At 38.8% G+C, this 26,903-nt stretch overlaps 1 protein-coding gene across 1 annotated transcript in view; it reads left to right on the top strand.

Moving 5' to 3' along the window:
• The first annotated feature begins 10,655 nt into the window (after positions 1-10,655).
• MYO16 (myosin XVI) overlaps positions 10,656-26,903 on the top strand; it is a 385,194-nt gene continuing 368,946 nt past the window's right edge. The window contains exon 1 of the mRNA XM_087814233.1: positions 10,656-10,891. Within this exon, the coding sequence (XP_087670359.1) occupies positions 10,864-10,891 (28 nt within the window). The 5' untranslated portion in view covers positions 10,656-10,863. The remainder of the gene's footprint in view (positions 10,892-26,903) is intronic.

Genomic DNA, 26,903 nt, shown 5'->3' with positions numbered 1-26,903 from the left:
TAATTAATGAATGATTGTTTTATAGGGATCCAAGGTCAAGATATTTTGAATGTCTCCTGTATGTACTTTTAAAAATTCTATTTTGGACATTACCTAGGCTTATCATCGCCAAAGAATAACATTGCTTTTTCCCCAAACCACTTCACTCGCCTCCACTCTGCTGCTTCCTCCCACTGTCTGATCCTGCGGATGACCTCACCAGACACACGGCCTTAAAAATCTGGTGCCAGTCAGTTTCTCCCCTTTCCTCTTCTTTTGCACCTCACTTCCCATCTGGCAATCTCACAGTCATCACTTCCTGAGGATTTATCCAGTCTGCTCTGTCCTCTCTACCAGTACCCAATTTCAAGCCCTCATTATCTCTGGCTTAGACTATTCTAAGAGCTTTTAATTTACTTCCTGCTGCCCATCTTACCTTCCTCAAATCTGTCCTTTGCAGAGCCCCATGATTTAACTCATCTGTTTAAAATCTGCTAGCCACTCTCCATTAACTTCAAGAGAGGTCTTAATTTTTTGGGTCAGGGACCCTTCTAAAAAGCTACAGCCCCTTTCCTGAGAGTCTCTAGGACTTTACGGGATTCCAGAGTAAATAAACCTGGCAGAGATGAGGAAGTTCTTTATGACACAATGTGCTTTGTGATTTACCCCATCCATCTCTACAGTTCCACTCTAGGCACTTCTCAGTGCAATACAAGCTTCCAGAATACTGACTGGCTAATAGTAACCTTAATGCACCAGGCCTTTTCTGGAGGTGCCCCCTCCTGGGAACAGTCTTTCTTCACCTCTTCTATGCTTCCATGATATCCTGTTTATAGTTTACCTTTGCACTGACTATATTGTGTTATAATTGTCTGTTTACCATGTTAGGAAATCACTCTAAAGGCACAGAGAGTTCCATATTTGTATGTATACATTGGCACAAACCACGTAGCTCATCGGTCAGTGGTCAGTGAATGAATGATTGTAGGATGAACTACCTTAATTTTATTAACCTTGGAAATCTTTCTTTTGCTACGCTTCTTGCTGCTGTCTTCGGAAGTATGTCACTTTTTGCAAAACTATAAAAGTTAGATATAATTTGTTTTTGTGTTTTGTTTTCATTAACCTTCACCTGAGGATATTTTTTCCATTGATTTTTTTTTTTTTTTTTTTTTTTTTTAGAGAGAGCAGAAGGGAGGGAAGGAGAGGGGGAGAGAGAGACACATCGATGTGAGGGAGACACATTGATTGGTTGCCTCCCTCATGACCCAAGCAGAGCGGGGATCCACCTGCAACCCAGGCACGTGCGCTTTCCTGGGAACTGAACCCATGACCCTTTGGTGCGTGGCCTATGCTCTAACCACTGAGCAAAACAGGCCAGGGCTAGATATAATTTGGAAAAGGTAAAGTGCACAGATCTTACATTTCAATAAATCTTTATATATCTCTCTATATTTATATTTGTGTAACTACACCCAAATCAAAAGATGAAACATTTCCATTATTCCAGAAAGTTCCCTTGTGCCCCCTTTTCACCAGTAGTCCACTTTTTAAAACTTCTATAATCATAAATTAGTCTTACCTACTTTTGTATTTCATGCAAATGAAATCATATATTTGACAGCCTCAAAATATCCCCCATCAGGTTCATGTAAGACTTTTATTTCGATGATATTTCTTCACAGCCAATTACACTATAGCCAGCCTTAAATCACTTAATTAACACCTCCCTATTGGGGTCTAGAGATGTATATCAACATCCTCTGTGCTCTGGAAATGATCCTATAATATTATCAGCTTACATGTGATTGCTAGCAGCTATAATATATTAAATTGAAAAAAAAGTCTATTCCATTTGCTATAGCTTAGCAATTTATTTAATGAGACTCTAAAATTCCATTTCTCTCTACCCCTCTTAAATTCCATATATAAAAATATATCTGTCTTCCTTCTGTGAAGTCCTACTTTCTATCTGTAAATATTGTGTTAAAAGTTCCCTTCTTTTTACATTTATGGTTGACTAACACTGCACATTGCAACCTCTGCCGTGATGGATAATCTAGGGCATAAGAGTAAAACATCATTGTATTAGCATCATATTAGCATTTTGAGAGGAAGCCCACAAAGGACATAAATTAACCATAATGGGATGCAGGAGGCATTGAAGCAAGAAATCAGTGCAGCTCACCTAAGCAAAGAACATGGGGGGTGGGGGACCCAGAAGGGGAGGCAGCTTACTCACCTTTGATGATTGGGTGCCAATTTCCCGCCTCATTTTACCCAGCTTCTTCCCTGCTGCACCCCTTTTTCCTATAGGTCTTTTCCAAGTGCATCTTCCTTTTCCCTCTCCTCTCCCTCCATCTGTATGTAATGTATAGGGTGGAGTTGGTCAGACAAAGGAGGTTGGGGGCTGAGAAAGGCAGGAAAGAATGTGCCAGACAGAAGTATGTGCTAAGGTTGAGGGTCCCCGGCAGGCTCAAGAATAAATTTTTTTTTTAAACAGTCATGACCACAGAGCAGGAGGTGATTAAGAGGATGGTGGACACTGTGGCCTGAAAGTCTTGGTGGGTCACGTGCTTTCGTGGCTGTGTGATCTTGGACATCTCGCCTAGTCTTTGTGCCCCAGTTTCTTCATTTGTTTAAAAAAATAATACTACCTACTGCATAGGTCTCTTACGAGGATTAAGTGATTTGATACCTCTGAAGTGATTAGATTATGTTTGGCACATAGTAAGCAATTTTTAATTATTTCCTATATAAAGTCAAGCCTTAAGAACGCTTTGAAGTAATTTTCTAGAACTGTTCACTTAGAAGTTTATTTATAGTTTTTTAAAAATGTTCAAGTATTCTGGAAGTGTTAAAGGGAATAGCAGTACATATATTTATTTTCTGACTACCTGCATTTTAGGCCTCAGTTTCTGTTTGAGACTGAGGCCACGCTGAGGAAGAAAGGAAGGAGTGTTGAAAAATACCAGGGAGGAGTCATTCAAGTGACTTTCTCTGGCATCCTGAACTCACTCTTCTGATGCCAGCTCTCTGTCTGGAACTTTTGGAATTTGGGCTTCTGGAGAAGAGAGAGGATTGGTGACATGAGATAAGTGGAAGAAATAGCACATTCGATCAGATCGAGTGTGAACACTGGGGAAGGGGTTGGGGGAAAGGTCTGAGGAATGAAGCTTGTAAAGAAGGAAACAGAAATACAGGGAGGGGTTTTCCACATAGGTATTGGAGGAAGGTATATTTTGGTTGGAGAAGGACATGCTCTCTGCTCTTATCGCTGCTTTTGCCCTGGCCTTGGATTTCCCCACAGCTTCCAACCACACTGTCATTCTTCCTGTTCCCTTCTCCAGTCACATCCTGCAATCAGAGAGATATTCATGAGTTTAAATCACCTCCCTCTGTGGCATTCAGATATCCCGTCTCTTTAGGACACATGATAAGGAGTAGACCCACCTCCCCCTCGCCCCCAATCTAGCCTCCGATGACTTCTCTAGACTCACCTCTCACCTGGCCATTCCATGTACTTCTCCTTTAGCCACATGACAGGTTTCTGTATCTGAGCATGTCATGAACATCCCCGTATCCCCTCTGACTACTTCCTTTACCACCTGTACCAGATTTTTTTTTTTTAAATTTTTAAAAAAAATATATCTTTATTGATTTCAGAGAGAGGAAAGGAAAGGGAGAGAGAGAGATAGAAACATCAATGATGAGAGAGTCATTGATCTGCTGCAGCCCGCAACCCGGGCATGTGCCCTGACCGGGAATCGAACCCTGATCGCCTGGATCCTAGGTCGACGCTTAACTGCTGAGCCACGCCCGGCTGGGCTACCTGATTTCTTTTTATTCATAGGCAGGTGTCTGCTTCGGTACCACTTCTTCAGGAGCATGCTCCAAATTATCAAGCGTTGGTTGTCTGCCCCATAATACCATGCATTTATAATACCATGCATAGCTTTTCCATAATTTCTATTTCCTTGTCTATAACCTTTGTAAGCCCCATAAGGCAGTGTTTAGTCTGGTTCATGACTGTTGTATGCACAATACACAACTATTTCTAGGGTTCATAGAATTTTATGGAGTTATGTTTTTAATAGTAAACATGGAGTAAATATTTACTGTGAATGGGTTTTCTATGTCATTGATACATGCAAGGCTGTACCAAAGGTTGGTGGTATATTCAGGGAAAATCACATCATAACTATTTTCACTAATACAAAAATAGTATTACATCCATAAAACATTAGGAGCGCATAAAGTGTTTTTAAAATAATGGTTGGAAATACACTTGTTGAGTCTGTGAATAAGAATCCTGTTCAGTAGGTATTAGTGTCTCCATTTTTTATCTGAGTAATTTCAACCTCAGACAGGTAGCCTGACCTTTAGGGAGTGGCAGAGAAACAATTACTGTCCAAGCATGTTCACTGATGTGAACTTAAAGAAGGGCAACCCACTGGAAGAGCCTTGATGATGAAAAGGTTGTGCCGTCCTTCTAGGTTTCATTAGCCTCCCTCAATACAGGCAGAATTTACCTGTGATTATTGCTTCATTCTGAGAAGCTCCTCCAATCACCCATACGAGTGTTAAGGAGAGAGAAAGGTAGAGATACAGATAAGAAAAGAGGGGAGGAAGGGAGTGAAGGGGAGAGGAGAGGAAACTTCTAATAGGAAATATGAGGTCACAGATTATGAATCAGAAAACAGGCTTTTCTACTTACAGAGCTTCCTAGCACTACTTTCCTGAGCCCAGTCCCCACGGGAGGACAGGGACCATAGGATCGTAACGCTCTCAGTGCATCAGGTTGTGGCACTGGGGAGGAAGCACAGAATTAGAAAACTAAGCTCTTATGCTTTTGGCGCATCTACCCATTTTTTTGAAAAAGAGAGAGGGGGGTGGGGGATAAATATGACGTAAACAAATAATCTTCATAGAAGACAGAAGAAAGTTGCCAGCTTCATCACTCAGAAATATAAATCAATGAGTCTGGAGCAGAAATTCTCTAAATCTCTCCAGAACTATATCACTATCTCTAAGTTGAGAAGAGTTTGTAGGCTAAATGACCTCTAAATGAATATAAAAGAATGCATAGAAATGGAATAAACAGCTAGTGTATATGTAGTTAAGTGCATGGATTGTTAAATTGCAGCTAAGGACAAGGAGAGGCTCCAAATGCAGCTCTCTTAAAATTGCTTTCATCCTTTGAGGAAAATAGAGATTATTGTTTAGGTCATCAAAGTGCCTCAGATATTGTCTTCTAGGTGACAGCTGTGCAGGGATCTGCACAAGAATTTGGGCTTTACGTCTCAGCTCTCTCTCTTAGTTAGGTCATCACTGATCTCTACAGTCATCTTCAGAGTCAATCACAGTTCATTATTTGATTACCCCATTAGTTGTATAAAGCTTTTAAAAAACTCCCTCAAATGGATTGAAGAACAAGGCAGACCATACTTAATTTATGGTTTACATAATGTATCATATTTCACACACACATACACACACACACACACACACACACACACACACCCTAGGTACAGCCATACAAACATAAACTAATCCTGTCCATTTTTTATTTACAGTAAAGATACACAACCTCTTGTTCAAGGTCAGAGTTTCTGGGGGGAGGTAAAACAGTAACTGCAAATGGGAAAGCCATCCCAGAGCGTTTTAACACATATGCTAGAGATATTTCAAAATGATGTTAACATTCAAGTGAATAAATTTGCAAATGTTTTGCAAATTTTCTGTCCCAGGTACTTAATTTAATTGATACTCATTAGAATTCAAACCATTTCATTTTGATTAGGGAGAAGAAAAATCACAAAGGGAATGTGGGTAACCAGATGACAGAGCATTCCATATTGTGTGTGTGTGTAGATACGAATCCATATCAGTGCACAAATATACATGTCATATTATGCTGTACTGCATTATATAAAGAGCAATTTTCAATAGTTTTTGGAACAACTTGAAAAGTGTGCTTTTTTTTACCTTTACATTGCTGGTCTGTGAAAATATTAGTATAAATGCTGATGAGTAATTTCCAGCCTTTATAGTATATATTTACATTTAGCCCCGTTAGCATCTTCACTGCTCTGCTGACACAGAGATCAATCCATTTTTTTTTTTTTAGCAGTGCTGATCTATATTATAGTTTTCTTCTCTCTTCACCCTCTTCACAATTGACTACAACCAAGTTAAATATCCACTTGTTTTGGTCGGAGACTTGTGAGGCCGTTTGAAGATGAGGAGCACTGAATCTGAGAGCCAGGGCTTTAATATACTGGCTAAACCTGAGATCAGCCCCAGCAGTTGGCAGACAGTGCAAGGGGACATGATCAGAAAAGTAGGGACCTGAGCAGTCAGGCAAGGCAGGCTTGAGCATCTTGTGGTACCTGGGGGATGACCAGTGAGGCTGGTTTTCTAACAAGAGTTGAATTTATTTATGCCTTTTTCTTCTTGACAACTCAGATCTTTTCTTCTCTGTAGCCATCAGAAAAAGACCCCTTAAGCCTTACAGGGCCTTAAATTATTAAACCAGAGCATTACTCCCAGGAGAGAGGGTCTTGACTCCATCCACCGAGAAGCAGTCAGTATCTGTGAGAGGTGATTAAATCTGTGGATTTAATTTCCATCCATTTTGTGTGGGTCACCTGTGGCTTAAAGTCCCTAAACCTGTGTGTGATTTGCTTCATCAAAGTCTAATATTTAGAAACCCCAACCTATTCCCAGAGTAGAGGCAAAGAGGCTTGTGTCACAGAGCTTGAATATGTATTATAAACAATTTGTACATGTGATTTATAGCCTCATTTGGAATTTTTATATAAGTTACCTACGTATGTGCACCCCACCTAAACTAGTGGTGTTTATAAACTTGAATTTTAATTCCATCACTTAATAAAGTGTGAAAAAATGCAGGACTGTTAGCTTTAGTAATTTATGAAAAATTGACATAAATAATAGATTCCTCCAAATAGAGGTCTAAATGGAGTAGTATCTCACCTATGAGCTTTCATTAGAAAAAGTGTTTTGAAGCTATATATTACACATATCCAATTTCAAAAGATACTTAATAATAAGTGAGTATATAATTCTTAAATACTTGTCTGTCTTTGGACTCATTTGTTTCTTTTTTTTTTTTGACTGGGAAATAATTTAGCCTTATTTGAAGAAATCTGGTGCTTCATGATGCTAACATTTAAAAGGAAAAAATCACGTGTTTTTATCAGAAATACTCTGAATTGTAAGCAGCTGTTTGGTTTATAAAAGAAGGAATTTCTTTATAATTAGAAATTGCTTTTGAAATATTGTGTGTGATATTCAGTGAGAAAAATTTTTCATTGTAGTAATTCTGAGAGATAATAAAATACTTGTGCCTTATTAGTATGTGAGCTTTATAGCAATTAAAAACAACTCCTTTGCCCAGCCAGAGAGGCTCAATGGGCTGAGCATCCTGTGCACCAGTAGGTTGCCTGTTCGATTCCCAGTCAGAGCACATGCCTGGGATGCCGGTTTCATCCCAAGTTGGGGCATGTACAGAAGGCCACCAACTGATGTTTCCTCTCACATCGATGCTTCTCTCTCTCTCCCTTCCTCTCTCTAAGCATGTCCTACGAAGAGGATTTAAACAAACAAATAACAACAATAACAAAAACAAAAGAAACCAACCACTTCTTTCAAATGCATGATTTCATTTTGTACTTGATCATGTTCTGCAAAATACTTGAATTGCTAACAATATATAATGCAGTCTAGGTTTTTCATTGCTACTCTCATTACAGTCTCTGTTATTATTTAACATTTCAGACTTTAAGAACTTTGGAATGATCAGTGTAATGTCCTAACACTGAGTTGAGTTTTGTAGGGATGGGCAGAGATCAGGAAATTTTAATCAGCTCAGCCGAGCGTGCCTCAGCAGTTGAGCATCGACCTAGGATCCAGGCGATCAGGGTTCAGTTCCTGGTCAGGGCACGTGCCCGGGCTGCGGGCTCAATGCCCAGTCGGGGGCGTGCAGGAGGCGGCCGATCAATGACTCTGTCATCATTGATGTTTCTCTCTCTCTCTCTCTCTCTCTCCCTCTCCCTTTCTCTCTCTGAAATCAATAAAGATATATATTAAAAAAATTTTTTTTAATCCATTTTAAGTTACCATTATTTTTATACTTTATAAAGGGAGTGAAGTTAATAGAGCCAAAATTATTTTCCACCTGTATTAATGCCTGCATTTTAAACTAATTTTTATTTGATAATGATGAAAAGTAGAAAGATGTATTTCTGTGTGGTTAAACATAGTTTTATCAGTGTTTTGAGCATGAATATATGGTTTCTAGAGACAAAAAGATGAGAGAACTTCTTAATCTGGGGAATTACATGTATATACATCTCTCACATATGAAGCAGATTCTAAATCCATTCATAAAGCTAAGAATAATTTTTTTTGGATAGCTTCCTTTAGCTCCTATCTGTTGTTTTAGAGGTCTTTGTTTCCCTACTTGTAATTTCTAGCACATTTCACTGTGGAAATTTCATTAATTGTACATATTTCACCAGGCTGTAAGCAATGTGAGGGCAGGAATAAAGTCATCCTTCTTAATGTATGTCATGTAGAACAGCAAAAATAACGACTTGTCAAGTATTTATGGAAGAAATGAGTAAATGAATAATAAACATATATGGTAATGAGCTCACAGGGGACTTTGGTCAGAGTTCTTACAAGAGCAGGGTTTAATCATTTAATAACATTTTAAGGGTACAGATCAATCATATTTTCAGTAACTTTTTAAAAATTTTTGCCAAGCACACACCATGCTTCTCTGTGTCTCATATAGTTTCTTTTTTCAGTTCAAAGAGTAAATGGTGTCTTAGAACTCAGTTGTCTTAGATGTTTATTGAGGTAATTACATAGTGGCATGCAATTTGCAGAAAACTGAGAAATTCATGTATTTAAGAAAGGTGTGTAGACAACATACATGTGTGTTAAGGGAGGGATATCTAGATGATAGCACCTTCCTTAAAGAGACACGGGACAACATTCACATAAACTCATAGTTACTGTATGCATGTATGCAGGGCTTGTATTGAGGTAAAAGGAGAGACCCTTGCTTTCTGGATAACAGGCATAAATAGTTGTGTCTTACAGTTTATTAGGTAACATTTCAAAACACACAAACACACGTCTTAAATACTAGAGTGGATATTCCTGTATACAAAGGCTGTGTTTTCGACATAATTTTATTCCTGAGAAGCACTTAAAATGGTGACTTGCGTAATGACGACTCTCAATAGTTAATTGTGCAAAGAATGAAGGTTACTGAATTGAAGGTTACTGATGAAGGCCGAAAATCCTCATTCTATTCCTTGGAAAAAGAAGTTAAAGTGTTCGTTGCAATCATTCAATGTATGTTAAATGTTTTTTCCTTGTGAATGTTAGTAGCAACTTTTTTATTGAACACCAGTAACATAAGCTAAAATTTTTATATGCATCGTTCTAATGTTCAGGATGAGGACTGGGAATTGTAATTCCCATGTGTGGATGAGGAAACTGAGGCTCCCAGAGGTTCAATAACTTTCCAAGTCGCTACTCGGTTAAGTGGTAGAATCTGGATTTGAACTCAAGCCATTCTGATCCCAAACCTTGAACTCGTATACATCATACTACTAACACTGTTAGAGTAATTCCTTAGTGAAAATTTAAGTCCTGACCCTCTGTTGCATAGGTTTGAAATTTATAATCTTCGTGTTTAATAAGGGGACTACTCTTTGAGTTTTGCTTAGTAAGGTAATCTAAAACCTGGGCTTCTACCGTAGTATGATATGCAGGTTCAGCGTGCTGTTCATACCTGCCTCTGCAATGCCCTCAAAATCTGAAGCACAAATAATTTTAGACGATGTCAACTCATTTTCAGAGATCATCAAAATGTATCAGTTTGGGGGGGCAAATGAATTTTGCATTTGTAAGGGACTTAAATGTGACCTTTTCCTTTGGCTAACATGGCTATTGCATTGAGTATGATTTTTATTTTTATTGCAATAACCCTCAAAAACCATATGTTTCTTTCTTCCTGATGGCAATTTGGTCAGACGTACTTCACGTGGTTGTATAGTGAAATTCATTGCAGTCTGCAGAGGTAGCGGAATCCTAAATTTGTAAAGCTGTGCAAACCGAAAGCTTTCTGTGAATAATTTCAGCTTTACATTCTGCATAGGAAACTAAAGATATGCGTTGTGAAATATAATGCAGTTCCTTCATTGCTAGAGGTAGATCAAAGGACCCCTGATTCTAAGAAGTGGCTATTTTGAGATCCTGCTATCCATTTCCTATTCACACACAGCAACTGGTGGCAACTAAAAATAATCAGCTCTGCCACCAGCTAAGAATCTGGTCACATTTGGCTCGCGGACAACGTGCACAAATAAGATTTAGGATCCCTCGTTAGTTGCTTCCCTCCAGCCCACTCATCATCTAGTTTGCTGCCATTTGAAAGCTATTGAAAAGCCATTAAGAGGCAGGAACGGGAGAGCCGCACTGCAGCACACCTCCTCGCCGCCGAGTGTGGCTGCGAGTGGCTGCGAGGGAGCACCAATTAGAGCCCACTATTCCCGGGACCGTGGCACCAGGAGCCCTGTCACTCAAGGGCGCTCCGAGAGCACGTGCAGCAGGGCAGCTCCAGAGCCGGCGAGAGGCTTTATCTTAACTCCAGCTGCTGCATGTGAATGAGTGGGGCGCTTTCTGCATGGTCATGGCACAGAGCCCCCGTGCAGTCATGCATCCAGAGGTGAACTGTTACCTGAGTCAGTGCTCTAAATAATGCATTTCCTGCGATCAACAGTTGTAGCAGAAGAGAATGCTGGAGCCCGTAGTAGCAAGATTTCCCTCTGAGATGGAAAGATGTCTCACTATCATTTTATCAAGTGCTGTAAGTAAGCTTATTTTGCTCATGTGGTGGTTTGCTTGAAATATTTTCTGCAGATGCCAACATTAAGGCAGGTCTGCTGGTATGCCACATCTGGGTGAATGACATAGAGCAGTGACTTTGAAGGGTGTTTTACATGCTGAATGTGTTTCCTCTTAATTTCAGGTTCTGAAATAATTCCAGGGTGAGCCAAATGCTGATAGTATAGAAATCTTTAAAACTTTAGCTTTTTAAGAAAAAGATACATACATTGCTTTTTTTTTTTCTTCAAAAAAAGCAATTCATAAAAAAAAGGAATTTATAAGAATATGTCTGGGTGTCAATGTATGTTAATAAAGTGTTTGCATAAAAACTTATTATGTATGGCTGAGGCCATTCAGTTACTATTTTACTCTCAAGTTTTAGTGACTGTGCCTACATCAAATGCTCAGTTTGTAAGCTTGATTTTTAGGATTATCCTTGGCAGTAAACTTTTGTCCTTGCACCATTCACCTTGCAGTGCTCAGGGGCTCGAATGACATCTGTACTATACCAAATGTTCTACACTGATGCTAGGATGGTGAAAACTAGTTTGCTGCCGGCTTTTCTGATGGATCCATCAAGGGTTTCTTCAGTGCCTGAATTTTAACAGCTAGATAAAAGCGGCATCTAAACCTTCTCCAGATGGTACTAATAAAGAGGGAGATATGTCTATAGCAGAAATGGTTTGCTAGATATACATTTTTTTCCAGTAATACTCCTGAAAACTTCTGTACATTTATGTCATCTCAAAGTTACACATGACATTTATAGAAAATGGTTTCCTCTTAGAATGAGGATTTTGTTAGCAAAGGACATTATAATGTTACATTTAACTATGTTAAAAGGGAACACGTGTTTTGAAAGGATCTTGAGTTTTACACTAAAGGAGACTGAAAAATGTAATGATGATTGAGAAAATATTTGCCTTCCTCTTGTCCTTTGTGGGGGATGTATATAGAAATTAAAACTCTGATTAAAGAAAATAAAAATGGCTTACTCTTCAGCATACCCCAAAGAAGCATGCTTTTGGCTTGCAGAACAATTTTAACTCAAAAAGAATTTACTGATCAGCTTGTAAGTTTGAAAATTGGCTCTTTAATGAACAGAAATTGGTCACAGGCAGCATATTTAGGAATTATGAGAATAATTTTCTGTTTTAACCCCTGAAATCTTGGGGCTGTTATCTTGGTGAAATATGTGTAAGAGTGTTCTTGGCTGGTTTTGCGTTGCCCCTCATGTTTTACTGCACCAGCAGAATGTCATTATTTCTCCTTTCTGTGCCTCTGCAGAGGAAATTCCGAAACCCTCTGCACCATTTCCACAGGCGCCTGGGCTCTCGTCAGGCAGAGAACACATCTGGTGGAAGGCAGCCATGGAGCATGGGCAGAAAGCACAAGGGGACAGAGAGTGGCATCAACTTGGGAGAGTCAGGGCACATTTGATCATCAAATATAACATGAGGCTGCCTTTTTCTGCCTTATATTATTTTTGTAACAGCTGAATTACTTGAGTTTAGAATTTCAGAAAATTAGAGGAAGTGATGATGTCTGGTAAATGGAAGTGTTTGAGATAATTATTGCAATCCAGATGAAATCGAAAATGAATGACTAGCGAGATGCCCCAAATACCTGGAAAAAATGTTTCTTATGAATTTATCAAAGTAACTACCAATTAGTTACTAAGATCTGACTATGTTCTAATCTAAGCTCTGTGTTTGGCAATATGTGTAAAATAGAAAAAAAGCATTAATATTGTTGAATGCTCACTTCTCTGGCGGAATGGTACAATGTGCTAAGGGAGTTCAGAAATTACGTTTCATCGTGTGCCACTCCTCGAGGGCCATTTCATAGTCTTGAGCTGGATATTGAAGGATGAATAGAATATAGAATGAAAAGTGAGGGCATTGACAGAATCAGAAGGATTTATTGCTAAGGATCATAATCCACAGTTTAATTGTTCCGGATGCGTTAGATGTCCTCATAGTGTCTTCCCTTGCCCCTTGTACTGGGTTGTTCTATTGGCAAAGTAAGTGGCCCACACTATTTGCATCCAGTTCTTACTCACCTGTGCTTTCTTTCTTTCTTCCGCATTGTGACCCTAGCTTGTCACTGCACTACTTCCACTTCCAAGCCAGGCAACAATGCAGGAAGGGGGCAGGCAGGTTCCAGAGCAGGAGTAAAACCTGAAAACGTGCAACAATGAAACACTAGTAAGGGAGCCTCTGGCAGAATGTTGAGAGACCAATGAAGAATGCTTACAAAAACTTTCAGTCATCTAGGGAGCTAGTCATTATTTACTGTTCAAGTACACATCTACTGAAAGATCTAGACTCAAATTCCAACATTAGTTAATCTTGGCTTATGGAGTATATAACACAATTCTATGAATTACAATTAGTTGTATATAAATAGAAAATATAAATATTCATATATTTATTAATCCTGAATAGATATTTAATATAATTATTTAATTAGTTATAATCATGGAATTATCAGTCACTTTTATTAACTGCCCTATATTTTCAAAATTGTCTCCAGTGGGCATGTTTTACTTTTACAATCAGGAAAACAAAACTTTTAAGAACGTGTAAGAGAATATTCAGGGAAAGAAATGGCTTAGGTTTGTATCACTGCCCACATACCTTTCTGACTCCTTGGAAACTGGCCTATTTCTGCATGTGTCATGTATCTTGTACAGACATGTTAAACACTGGAGTATAAAAATTTATCATGGAAGCAAGATGTAGCAGGAAAGTTTAGGAACATTGCTACAAAAAGTGCTGATGTTTTTGTATCTCTGTGGCTGGCCGAGAGTATCTTCAGATGGATCTGCAGTGAGATTCTGTCTCTGAGTGCCCGGTGAGAGTGACATGTGAACTTGGCCGGGTGCCTCACTGAGGCGCAAGCAGAAATGAGAAATGGAACTCGAGGGAGCAGGGGCTCATGGAGTTTTAGTGCCGTGTGAAAACCTGGAACTGTATTTCTGGTTTACTCTTAAGGAACTGGGGCAGAAGCTTGAGGGCTGCCCTGTTAAGTTCCCTTATGTGTGTTGGGAATCAGTGTTGCCACAACTATGCCTGGCCTACAGCTCTCCTTGATTAATTTTTCTCTAATTGTTTGGGGTTGGGAAGCATGGTTTACTGTAGGATGAAGGTTAAAGTTATTTAAAATGAATATATTCTAAAACTGCTAATTCATTCACAGCCAACTATGGATGAATTATACCAGAAAGGCTGCTGTTTTTCATATTAAACAAACTTTACAATACCAAGGTCACCTTATATTTTTCTCATCCCTCATGCTCAATCATGCTACTCCCACAAAAATTCCTTCATCTATCTTTCTCAGATTATACACGCTGTTTATTTGTTTAAAACTCCACTGCAGCAAGTCTGCAAGTTCAATGAAACACCAACACAGTGGTCCCACGATTGCTTCACTCCCCCTTAGCCCCACTCTTAGCCCAAACCAGATCCATGGTCCACCACTGAAGCCATTCCACTCCCTCGCCCTCCTCTCCCTCTGTGACGCTCAAGGGACAAGTGCCTAACTGGTTGAACCCAACTTTCCGACTTGCCTGTCCTTATACCAGAGCAGAGGGATGATCATTGAAGGAGACTTTCAGAGCAAAACCAAACTAATCTCACTTTAATTTCAGATAGACAAAACTCTCTCTCACCTTCCTTACATTTGCCCGGAAGGTGTGATTGTTCATGCCAGAGACCCCTTAAATCTCCCACCCTGGGAAAACAGAATCCATCAGATAATAACTCCTGTGTCTTCCTATCATTAAATCTACAGAGCTGCCTGCATATAAACTCTGCCCACTTCCTTTCTGTAACCATGAATTGTTCCTTGTATCCAAAGGCAGTGCGCTCTGGACTCTGTCCCCTGTTGCCTCACGCCTTCAGCGCGCTCTCATCCTGCACATCAATCTCTTCTCTACTGCACGTTTCCATCAGCGCAAGCACATGGCCTGACGTGCCCACCTTCACATAATCCGTCTCCCTTGACCTCGTATTTCTTCCTGGCCATCACCCCAGATCTCACCTTGGGAAAACTGCCTGTGTGTACACATGATCTACGACCCTCGTTTCCTTTTTATTCCTCAAAACACTGCCCCATTCACCATTCCACTGAATCCACTTAAGTAAAAACCACCTTTATGTGGCAAAATCCTATGGATACGAGTCCTTCCTCAGGTTAATTTCTCACTTGGCTACTGCCTCCTCTTTTACAATTCTTGGGATTTTTCTCTCATTTTGCTAGCAACTTTTTCTGTGCCTCATGGTTGGCTTTCTCTCCTTCTTAGAGCATGGCCCTGACACTTTGCCAAATTCCTGGCTGACCTCATTCATTTCTGTGGCTTTAAATGCCATATGTATTTTCCCTAATATGTACCTTAAACTCTGATGTCCCCCTGTCTCCTATAACAGCATGGGCACCTTTTCTGACCAATAAAGGTATATCAAGTTATTCTTGTTTTGATAGCTACGTAATATTCTATGGTTTTATTAAGCCATTTACTTATAAACTCTTCTCTTTTTTGATAGGCATTATATTTTGCTTATATTACTAAAGTATTGATTCACAAAAGCAGTATTGCTGTATCAAATGGCATATGTAGTTTTAAGTATTATAGCAACTGCCAGATTCTTCTCCAATAAGCTATAGCACTTCAGGTTCCCACCACCAGCAGACAGTGCTCCTCCCTGCGTCTCTGCCAGCCTGAGATGCTGTCTCCGAATGCTGTCGACTCTATGGTTGAAATGTAGCTTCTCACAAGGCCCTAATTTTATTTTACTAATAATTAAGGGGTTTCCCCCATTTTTATTATTCCTGTTTCTTTATATCTGTCATCATTGTTTTTATAATGAATTGTTGTTTATCCTTTTAAAAATCAATTTTGTATATTCTTTTATAGGAAATATCAGTATTTTTCTGGAAATACAGTGATTTTCACTGAATATCACTTTTATGTTTTTTCTTTTGTCTTTGTTTTGGGAACTTTTGGCACCTAATTTTCTAATAATTGTATAGAAATGATGTCTCTTTTTTTCCTTTATGGATTTTAGTTTTATTATTGCTTTGAGTTGTCTGTAATTCCTAAAACTAAATGATTAGTCCTTAACATATGATTCTAAACTTTATTATTATATTTTAAATTCTAGTCCTTGAAAAATTAAGTTGTATGTACAATGTGAGATGAAGGAACTTTTTTCCTCCTCTTTGTTTCTGTATACACCAATCCTATCCACCAAATTGAAACTCCATTTTAGAAACATTTTATTATTTATTTATTTATTTATTTATTTGTTTATTTATTTTTTAAAAAATGCATCTTTATTGATTTCAGAGAGAGGAAAGGAGAGGGGGAGAGAGAGATAGAAACGTCAATGATGAGAGAGCCATTGCTCGAGCCCGCAACCGAGGCATGTGCCCCGACTGGGAATCGAACCCTGATCTCCTGGATCCCAGGTCGACGCTCAACCACCGAGTCATGCCTAGCTGGGCTTAGTTACATTTTAAATTCCAAAATGTACTTGCATCTATTTCTGGGTTCTGTTAAGTTACACTGATCTGTTTGTCTAGTTTATGGCCATACTGTTTTGGTGACTATAGCTTTATATTAACTTTAATCTCTTCTGATTATTAGATATTCTCAAATATTTGTTTCCATTGAAAACTAAAATGAACTTGTCTTAAATGAAAAAAAAATTCTAGTCAGGTCTTAAAAAATTTACACCCCTCCCCCCAGCCGGGCGTGGCTCAGCGGTTGAGCATCGACCTAGGATCCAGGCGATCGGGGTTCGATTCCGGGTCAGGGTACATGCCCGGGTTGCGGGCTTGATCAATGGCCCTCTCATCATTATCACTGATGTTTTTCTCTCTCTCTCTCTCCATCTCCTGTCCTCTCTCTGAAATCAATAAAGATATATTAAAAAAAAAAAATTACCCCACAATTTAAACTTAATAATGTGTTAGAATAAGATCTGTAGATCAATAGTACCTATAATTTTACAAAATAAATTAGTTTCAATATATAGCACAACTGCTCCAAAATGAAACTTATCTTTATAACAGTATTGATAATTATTTGGCATTTTATATATTTATAAGAATTATAAGAATATTTTAATATTTTTATCTTTATTGTTGAAAGTATTACAGGTATCCCATTTTTTCTCCCCATTGACCCCTTCCACCCTGCTCCTGCCCCTCCCCAGGCCTTCACCCCATTATTGTCTGTGTCCTTGGGTTATGCATATATGCATATAAATTCTTTGGTTAATCTCTTCCCACCTCCCACCCACCTTCCCTCTTCCCTCTGAGATACAACAGTCTGTTGCATGCTTCAATGTCTCTGGGTCTATTTTGTATTAAACATATTTTATAGAATATTAATAGAATAAAAGAGAAAATAAGTAAAGCTCACACACTAGTGATAAATCCAGGACTCATAAACCTAACAGAATTTAAAAAATGATACAAACAATTAATTGTGCTAATGAGGGGCATAGACAGCTCTTTCTTTCTTTCTATCTATTATATTGATATCTATTCTTCCTGTGTTAACAGTTGTGAAGTGAAGAAACAGAATAGAAGAATATGTATAAAGTGATAAAATTATTGTAGTACATGTCTGTTTTTCAAGATTTGACTGTGATGTTCGTATAGTTCACTTTTATACAGACTCTTAGGAATGTCATGGCTCCTTTTGTCCTGATGGTCCATCCAGGGATAGATCTCTGTGTATTGCTACAGTGTTGACATTGCATTATTAAAGGCTTGTCATTATATCCGGAGGGTTCCACACCCATGTTCTTACTTGACATCTGTTATTCTAATATGATACCCTCTCTTTCTGTAGGCTGTTTGGTGAATGAAAGGGGGATCTTTGTGCTTTCAATGGTTGGCTTACACTTGGTGTCACTTAAGGGTCATAAACATGCCATGGTAACTTAAGTGAGTCACATGGATTAAGTTGATTTCATTTTTCTTCTGTCTCATTAATTCATATACATATTGATTAATTAAAAAATATATTATTGAGCTCCTATTCTTTTCTAAGCACTGGTTTAAAAGGATAAGCAAGCAAGCTAACACCCCTCCCATCCTGAAATTTCCATGTTAGTGGGGAGACAGAGAGTAAACAAGTTGACGCAGAGATGTAGATAAAATTTTTGATAGTAGCAACTGATGTGAAGAAAATAAAGGAGTTTAAAGACTTAATGAGCCACCTGAGAGCAAAATGGGATGGGGGTAATTTTAAATAGGTTATTAAGGGATGACCTCTCTTGAGAAGTGACCTCTGAGTAATTGAAGTGTGGAAGACAAGCAGTGGGAACAGCATGTCCAAAGGCCCTGAGGCAGGGATGAGCATGTTTCATAATGTTAATTTAAAGAATCTAAGTTCTCAGAACTTAGCTTTTTAAAACTAAATATTTATTTTATTAATACTTTCCAAACTCATAGTAAATATTACTTTTTATTTTAATGTTCTCTTTACTCAAACTTGTATTCTATAGCTCCATTTACTTTTGCTTCTAAACTTCTTTCAAAAGTTGTTTATATATGCCTCTCAAATTCCAGTTACTATCCAATGACTGCATCTTAGCTCCCACTCTACCTATTATTGTATTGAAATGTCAAATTCCCTTTTTTAATTCCCCATTTATCTCAAAATACAGGGGTTGGCAACAGTAGATTTATAGTTGTGAGTACATGAAACAGTTTATTTGTGTATTAGTATTTATTTTTCATTGTATTACTTTCCATACGAACAACTGTAAACCTCCTTTTGCCCACTCCTGTGTTTGCATAGTTTAACACTGTGACTTTATCTTGTGACTCCCACTCCCGTTTAGCTTTCCTCTAAAAGCGTCCTTGTATCTTTTCGACTTACTCTTCCTTTCCAGGTTCTTGGCTTAGTCTTTTTTACACCCATGATTTTCAAATGTTTTAATCATCCCCTCATGTCAGACATTATGCTGTACACTCAGTTTATATGTATAAATAGACTTATTTTCTGCAAGAAATTCACAGTCTAGAGGGGAGACTGGAGAGTGCATAAACATGTTAGGTGCGTTTCTGTAGGTCACTGTGATGAGCGAAGGCAGAAGGAGGGCCCCGTTCTGTAGTGGGGAAGGCGTGCAGGGAGCTGGGCCAGCCTGAGGCATTTGCTCATGGTCAAGGGGTGAGGAACCTGGGAGGAGAGACGTGTGTAAAACCAGCAGTGTGGTGAGTGAGAGGCACATTCAGAGAACAGACAAAAGGAGCCCCATCTGGTGGGGAAGGAGCAATGCGATATTTGGACAGGATGATGATTTTTAAATGTTATTTATCGTGTGAGGGAGCTACTTGAGTGATTTGAAAGAGTGAGGGAAATATTGTGTTTGGAACTGTCATTCTGGTAGTAACGTAGAGGATGGATGACAGGAGTGATTGAAAAGGGAGTAGTCAAGGCGCTAGGCCAGGTGACAGCTTAAATCAGGATGGTGGCAGTTGGGATGATGACGCACGGTCTGATTTGAGAGACGTTTATAAGATAGAATGAATGGACGCTATTGTCTGATTAGTGAGAAAGTTGTGCTTTGCTTTTTAAAAAATACGTATCCTCGTTAGACTCATTACTTCATCTTCGACATCATTGCACATAGATTCCAGGAAAATATCTCTGGTTGGGTTTTTGTCAGGATCTCCAGGTACATATTGTCAAACCCAAGCTGACCCTGTCAGCACTGCAAACGTGGAATATCCAAACTGAATTTATGCTTTTTCTTCTTAAACATGGATGTCCAGATTGTGAAGGGCCTGTAGGCCATATCGCCACGTGTAGACTTTTCCTGAGAGCATTTGGAATCCATTAAAATCTCTTAACTGGGAGAATGGACAACAAGGCCCTGGCCGGGTGTACCTCGGTTGGTTAGAGTGTCATCCTGATATGCCAAGGTTATGGGTTCGATTCCCAGTCAAGGCACATACAAGAAGCAACCAATGAATGCATAAATAAGTGGAACAACAAATCGATGTTCCTCTCTCTCTCTCAAAAAAAATAAAAAAAAATAAAAAAAAATTTAAAACAAAAGAATGGACAGCAAAGACTTATGTTACTAAGATCAAGTATGGAGAGCAAGTGCAGGGAGCAGCGGTGGAGTGCGGGAGGCCAGGTGGGTGGCCCGTGTGACAGTCCACACCTGCGTGGAGGGCAGTGTGTTCTGGTGAGTTATCTGAGAGTAGATGAAAGTGGACCAATATGAAGGAGACTGGAGTACCAGCAACCTTAGGCTTTGGGACGAATTTAGGAGTTGTGAAGGATGTGACTATGGCAGCAAATAATGGTAATGGTGGATACACTGAAAAAAATAATAAAAGGAAAAAGAGAGAAAGATCAATTGTTGGAGAGAGATGCGGTCCTGAAAAATGTTTTTTTAAGTGTAAAGTTTTGCATAGTTTTTAATTTACTGCATCTACTTCGTAATCTTTGAAAACTCAATCCCATTTATTCTTCCACACTCACCATCATTAAAAGCTATGTTTTAGGACTGTTTTCTTTTAATCTCTGACATTTCCATTTTTTTAAGAAGTTAAAATGACAACAATGATACTGACAGTGCAGTTTTAGAAAGCATTGACATAAAAGAAACATTGGTATTTAACAATTTTCATAAATAAATTCATGTGAGAATAGTACCAGTTAAATCATATTGTAAGAATGATTGCACATAAAGTCACCCTTTTGTACCAGGCTTTGAAAACTTCTGTTCCAAACCACAGTTGAACTATATTTTCCTTTCTAAGGAGAATGCATCATACAGCTGCAAAGTCCATTGAAATGATTCGTAAACTGTTGGGTTTTAAATTGACTTACTGCTTCAAGTACATATTCAGAGTTCATTGTGGGTAGTTCAGTAAATACATCATCTCCACAGATAGTTCTGGTTAAAAAATAACTAATTGGAAGTTCCTCTACACTTTAAAGCAAGATGATAGAACACAAAATGGAAATTACGACATTGCATGAATTATTGGTGCATCCTGAGCACTGCCCCAGTTTTGTTTAGTTCAGCTTATAAAAGCCTTTGGCTCGTCGGAAGTGGTTGAGGGAAGGGTAACTGAAAGGCAGAGCTTTGGGGCCTTCTGCATATGGAAAGGTGAAAGAGCTTTGAATTATTTATTATCTACAAATGAGGAGTGGCAGGAGAGACAGAATCAAATTAATGAATGGTTTTGCGGAAATCAATGGACTGTTCTTCATTCTGGCTGTTAGTAGAAAAGGAGGAAGTTACTCACCCAAGTGGGCTGAAAATAAATATGAGATTGATGGAGGATATGCCTCTTGATGCCTCATATTTTAAGTACGTAAAAGTCAATTCTGTGGAGTATCATTGAAAGGAGAAAACCATTCAAAGGTTGAATTGTTTCCCAAATTTCGAGCTCATTCTTCTTTACGCTGAACAACTTCACCTGTAAGGTTGGCTTTGGGGGACTGAGATTACACCCTTTCTGCAGGGCGCTCGAATAGATCAGTGCAGGGCCACACATTGCTTCACCTTTTCTATTCTCATGAGATCCTAGACAAGTCTTAATTTTTCTCTTTCATCTCACCAGTGATCCATAAAGAACATCACCTCTGATGTCCCAGCCAAATCAGTTTAAGGTACGCCCAGCAAAGCGTGGCCTGGGGTCCCCACCAGTGTCCACTCTGATGGCAGATGTAGCCAGTGTGGGGGATGGGAGGCAGCGCACATCCTCTCCGACCATTTGACGGGTGGGACGCTTCCCCAGGGTGTCTCAGCCACTTCCTACGTTGGTTTGTTTTTTGTTTTTGGTACTTGATTTCCTCATTTGAAAATTGTAGCTGATAATATCATCCTTCGTTGGTATCTCTGAAAGCCAGTCAGTCCATTAATAAGTCCCTCTTCCCTCCCTCCCTTTATCTGTCACGAATTCATCCATCTCTGAAGTCAAAACGTAGCCACTCGGCTGGATACAGAGGAGGTGCAGGTGCTGTCCTTGGTACTGAGCATATAGCCGTCAAAATGGCATCTTTGTTGCCAGAATCCTGAAATCTGAAGTCCCGTGACAATACGTGAAAACTCTTAGAAACCTGTGGCGTGTGATGCAGATGGAGAATTTGGGGCAGATATGTAGTTGCTATGCTCTTCCTCACGTTAACCAGACACCTCATAACACTCGGTATTCTTTTTCTCTCGTTCCTCTGGTTTACAACAAACGACAAGGGCTGGAATTTGTTTATAAGACTGTATATTTCATCCTTGTAAAAGTGATTGATTTTGTTTAAAAATCATACCAAAAAGTATTTTTCTCTTATTAAAAATGTTCATTGTAGCAACATATAACTGAAAATGCTTTTGTTTTTTGAAACACCTATTTTAACACTTTCTAACAGAAATTTGAAAAATTGGTTCTAAGCTTAACTTGTTCTGTTAAGTTTATTGAGGTACAATGTATATTTAGAACTTGTTTTGGTGTATAGTTTGATGCATTTTGACAAATGCATGCCAACATGTAACTGCCCCCCAATCCAGATGTGGAACATTTCCTCACTCCAAAAAGTTTCCTCTTTCCCTTCACCATCTCCTCCCCTAGCTACCAGCCCTGGGCAACCACAGATCTCGTTTCTGTCCCTGTACCTTTGCTTTTTGCTGAATGTCATATAAATGGAATTATATAGAATGCGATCATTTGGGATTGGCTTCCCTTACTCAGCATAATGCTCTTAAGATCCAATCAAGTTGTTGTATATATCACTTGTTTCTTCCTTTTTATTACTCAGTAGTATTCCATGGAATGGATGTATCATGTTTTTTAAATCTATTCATCTGTTGGGAGATATTTTTTTGTTTTCATTTTTTGTCTATTATAAATAAATTCGCTATGAACAATTCCCTACTAATTTTTGCATGGACATGAACTTTTGTTTCTGGGAGATAAGTGTCAGGAATGCAGTTGCTCGCTGTATAGTATGTGTGTGCTTAGTGATTTGAAGAAACTGGTTTCTGCCCTTTAGTGTAATCCATCTGAGAGTCGTCCACATTGATGCAGGTATCAGGTTTGCTCTCTTTTGTTGTTGAGGAGTAGTCTCTTGTATGGGCATACAACAATGTGTTTATCCATTTGCTAGTTTGTGGATATTTTGGTTGTTTCCAGTTTTCAACTATTAGGAGTAAAACCTCTATAAATATTCATAGACAGGTTTTCATGTTGTTTGTTGTCATTTTTTTTTTTTTTGTATCTTGACACTAAACTTCCTCACCTGTTATGGAGAATTTGACTAGCAAGCAGAAGTCATAGAAATATGGTAATCAAACCACTGAACTTTAGGTATTAAGCCACAGGATTGGGAAACACTAAATAGATGGTTTTATTTTTGAAAATCTCAATTAGACAATTTTAGTGAGAGGATTATTGCTGTACTCCCCATTTGCTCTGAGCCCTATATATCGCAGCTCTGTTAACCTGGGTCCAGCCTTGAATTTTGTGTCCTCAGCTCTAGCTTGAGAGCAGATCCTGAGCTCATTCTGATAACAGAACAGCTTCTGGCTTCCATGTCTTTGTGGTTCAGCAGCGATAGCTCAGGAATGCTTCCACAGTGGGCATGTTTGTCTTTCTCCTGTTTTCTCATCTCCAGGGTTTCTGCGCTTTCTCTACTCACCCTTTTTCGGATACCAGGTCTCCAATGACTGGCATTTATTATATCCATCCTTCCATCTATCCCTCCATCCATCCAGCTATCCCTCTCTCCCTCCCTCCAAATTGTAAACCATGTGCTGGCAAAATAAAATTTGTTCCCGCTTTATTATATTAGCATAATGAGAAGGCTTTTCTCTTTAGATAATCAGTAGAGGAAGGGATTTTTAATGGAAGGCTCATAGTGTCTTTATAGTTCAAATGGCTTTATAATAAAGGAATTCTTAAAGAAACTCAAGCTCCTATTTATAGACAGTCTCTGAAGTATATCACATTTGACATATTTATTTCCTATTTTTAACCTTGTTTTAATTCTATCTTAATCTGTGATTTAAGCATAAATGAAATTGTAAAAGTACATCTTAATAATTGGTTTTCAGTAGCATCCATTTGTCACAGGAAGAGAAATCTACGTGGGAAACTGACACATGTGAGAATTCTAGAAATGCTAGTTTGCAAATCTAGCCTGGAGTCCAGTGATGTAAAAATACTTTTAGAGTGTTTGGTTAATAATTTTTAATGGGATTAGTAGTAGTAAGTTTAGTTCATGACTATACAGAGAATAATACTAGTGGCATTTTAAAAGTCAGGTTTTTGAACATTGGGAAGTTTCTAAGTGCTGTTGTGGGTATAGTTTCAGGTATTTTTGTGCCCTATCCTTGTTCCCCTCAAATAATCAAGAGTAGAGACACCTGAGTGGGGGCCTGAGCAGAGGTGGTGGCCATCGCTGGGTCTTTCACATATCCCTTGCTTGTGGTGAGGACTTACTTTTGCCAGATCTAGGCTGGGTCTCGATACCCCCAGGCAAAAAAAGATTGATCATACAACAAACCTGATTTGGTGTTAAAACTAAACTTACATTAATAACATCGGACACATATTAATGATTCTTACAACAATATTTGATAAATGCATATGAGTCATCAATAGTAATCAAATTATATAAATGACTGCCATTAATATTCTTTAATGAAGACATGTTTTAACAGTTTTTCTCTTTATTTTCCCAGTACCTACAGTCATTTTCTGCAGTGAAAATGAGCTCTAAACCTTGTAAGGTTTAGCATGTAGATTGTTTCCTTGTATCTTTAAAAGGCCAATATGTATTTCTTGACATTTAGAGACTCAATCTTGTCTACCCTGCCTCAGATCTCCTCACACCACCCTCTGCATCAACCTCCTTCCACCTCCCACAACATACAGAGCCCTGTCTCGTCTACCCACAAGAATTCTGAGGAAAAGACCATTAGCAGCGGTTCTTACCGGCTGTGACTCTGTAGAGCAAGCAGACCGAGTTACAACAGACAAGAATGGCCAACATGATGGGATCACAAGGACCATGATAGATTGGGAAGCCTGGAGTATCTGAAAGGATAGATATGGCCAAGAATGACAGTAGAGCCCAACACTTCCCATCAGTGTATGACCATTATGATGGGCTCACCTAGGTCACATTTCCAATCCTGTGGGCAGTTGAATTGTTCAACAATTTTAGTAATTCCACTAGAGCTACCAGAGGTGAGAGAGGAAAGGTGATTCCCAGAAGGAGGGTGCTCCCAGAAGAAATAATGGGCCACCCTGTAGGTAGTTAAAGATAGTTTCATATTCCATATAATGGAGTAGCAGGAAGACAGGAATGAAATTGGAAGGTATGTAGAAGGCTGGTTTATTTGTTTGGGGCACTTATTAGTAATATCTTCAGTTGGCAAGGTAGAGCCCATTGATGATGGGCTCATGGATTATGACTTATTTGCTACGTCAACATTCTGGGTTAGTATTAAGACACATGTAATTTTGAAAAGTCTGCCCAGCAAGACTAAATGGTGCAAGGCTAAAGCCAAGGGAGTTCAATGCAGTAACTAAGACCTGAGATAAGGAGGGTCCTTACGTTGGACATAGGGATGTTTCTCTGTGAAGTATACTTTTTGTTTTGATACTGGGTTTTAAATTGTCCTCGAAGAGTTTCTTTCACCTGAAATTGTGTCTTAAAAATTGATGGAGCAATGAAGATAATTTAAAACCACAAACTATTAACCTAGACTGTTTTTTAACCTAGAAAGGATAATAGACATTTTATCATCTTATTTTTTTCCTGGATTAATTTCTTTACAGAGAAAAGGGGAAAAACAGACTTTATAAAGCCAAAATTAAGTATTAAGTGTGAAATTAAATTTTGTCTCAACCCATTTCAGGGCTGAAAATATTTTATATCAAAATAATGTCAAATATCAAATATTTTATATCAAAGAAACATTTTACATAATAAAATTCGCACGACCCAGGAAAATGATGAAATTTAAAAAATTATTTACAGTCATTAAATTAGAGTTGCATAGGCACATACACACAAACTTTTGAATTAAAAAAAAGAAATTTAGGGAGGAAATATTACGGTAAAGCATGAACTCATTGGTTTTGTACTTGAAATGCACATGCTTGTTTTACAGTGTTGCTGCAGGGCTCAGACTAAAGTCATCCAGGAAGCTGCTTGACTGACTAGTGGGGTCATGAAGCCAGTCAAAGCTTCTATTTCCTCGGGACGGAACCAGTGTGTTGAAACTGGAAGGTGTACCGTTCTCAGACAATCTGAACACCAGGGAATTTGTCTATTAAAAAATTCTCTGGAAGGAATGGAATGAGCTGAGTCTCTTTCAACCAGGATGGAAATTGTTGACTAAGGATGACATAAGTAGATATGGATTCAGAAGAGAAGGTTATATAAAGTCTGAGGGCCCCCAAATGCATATTTGGGGCAGAGAATCTCTCTTTTATTGAGTATGAACCAAAGAGAACTTCTCTCTTGAGCTACCCAAAAATTTAAGCTTGTCTAAGACTGTTATAATTTTATAGTATGGCCCTCCTTTGGAAGGGACAGGACAGCAACTGGGATTCTAGAACTGGGAAACACCTAGTAGTAGGAGCATAGTGTTTAGAAAGGCAGGGGTAGCCATGAGAAGACAGGGTTTGATTTCAGCAATACAGCATGCCATCAGAAGCCTCTGAAAACAGCCATCGTGAGGCAGTGCTAGTCTTACAGGGGGTAGACTTCCCCAGAGAAGTTCTCATTGAGTGTGGCTCCAAATCCCCAGGCTCTGCAGATCCTGGGTGTAGCTGGGTGTCTCTGAAAAGAAGCCTGGTCCTTCAGTCCTCATAGTATCAAGGCAAATCCGGGTATGATTTGGGAACCATATCAGGACAGAGCGTCCGTGACATACTGCCTTCCATCAGCTATAGATTTGATTAGACATCTGCGTCCACTTGGATAATGAATCAGGAACATG

The sequence above is a fragment of the Miniopterus natalensis genome, chromosome 2 (genome assembly GCF_054644295.1).
Source record: "Miniopterus natalensis isolate mMinNat1 chromosome 2, mMinNat1.hap1, whole genome shotgun sequence".
Classification (NCBI taxonomy): Eukaryota; Metazoa; Chordata; class Mammalia; order Chiroptera; family Miniopteridae; genus Miniopterus; species Miniopterus natalensis.
This window is presented reverse-complemented; position numbering and strand designations above follow the sequence as displayed.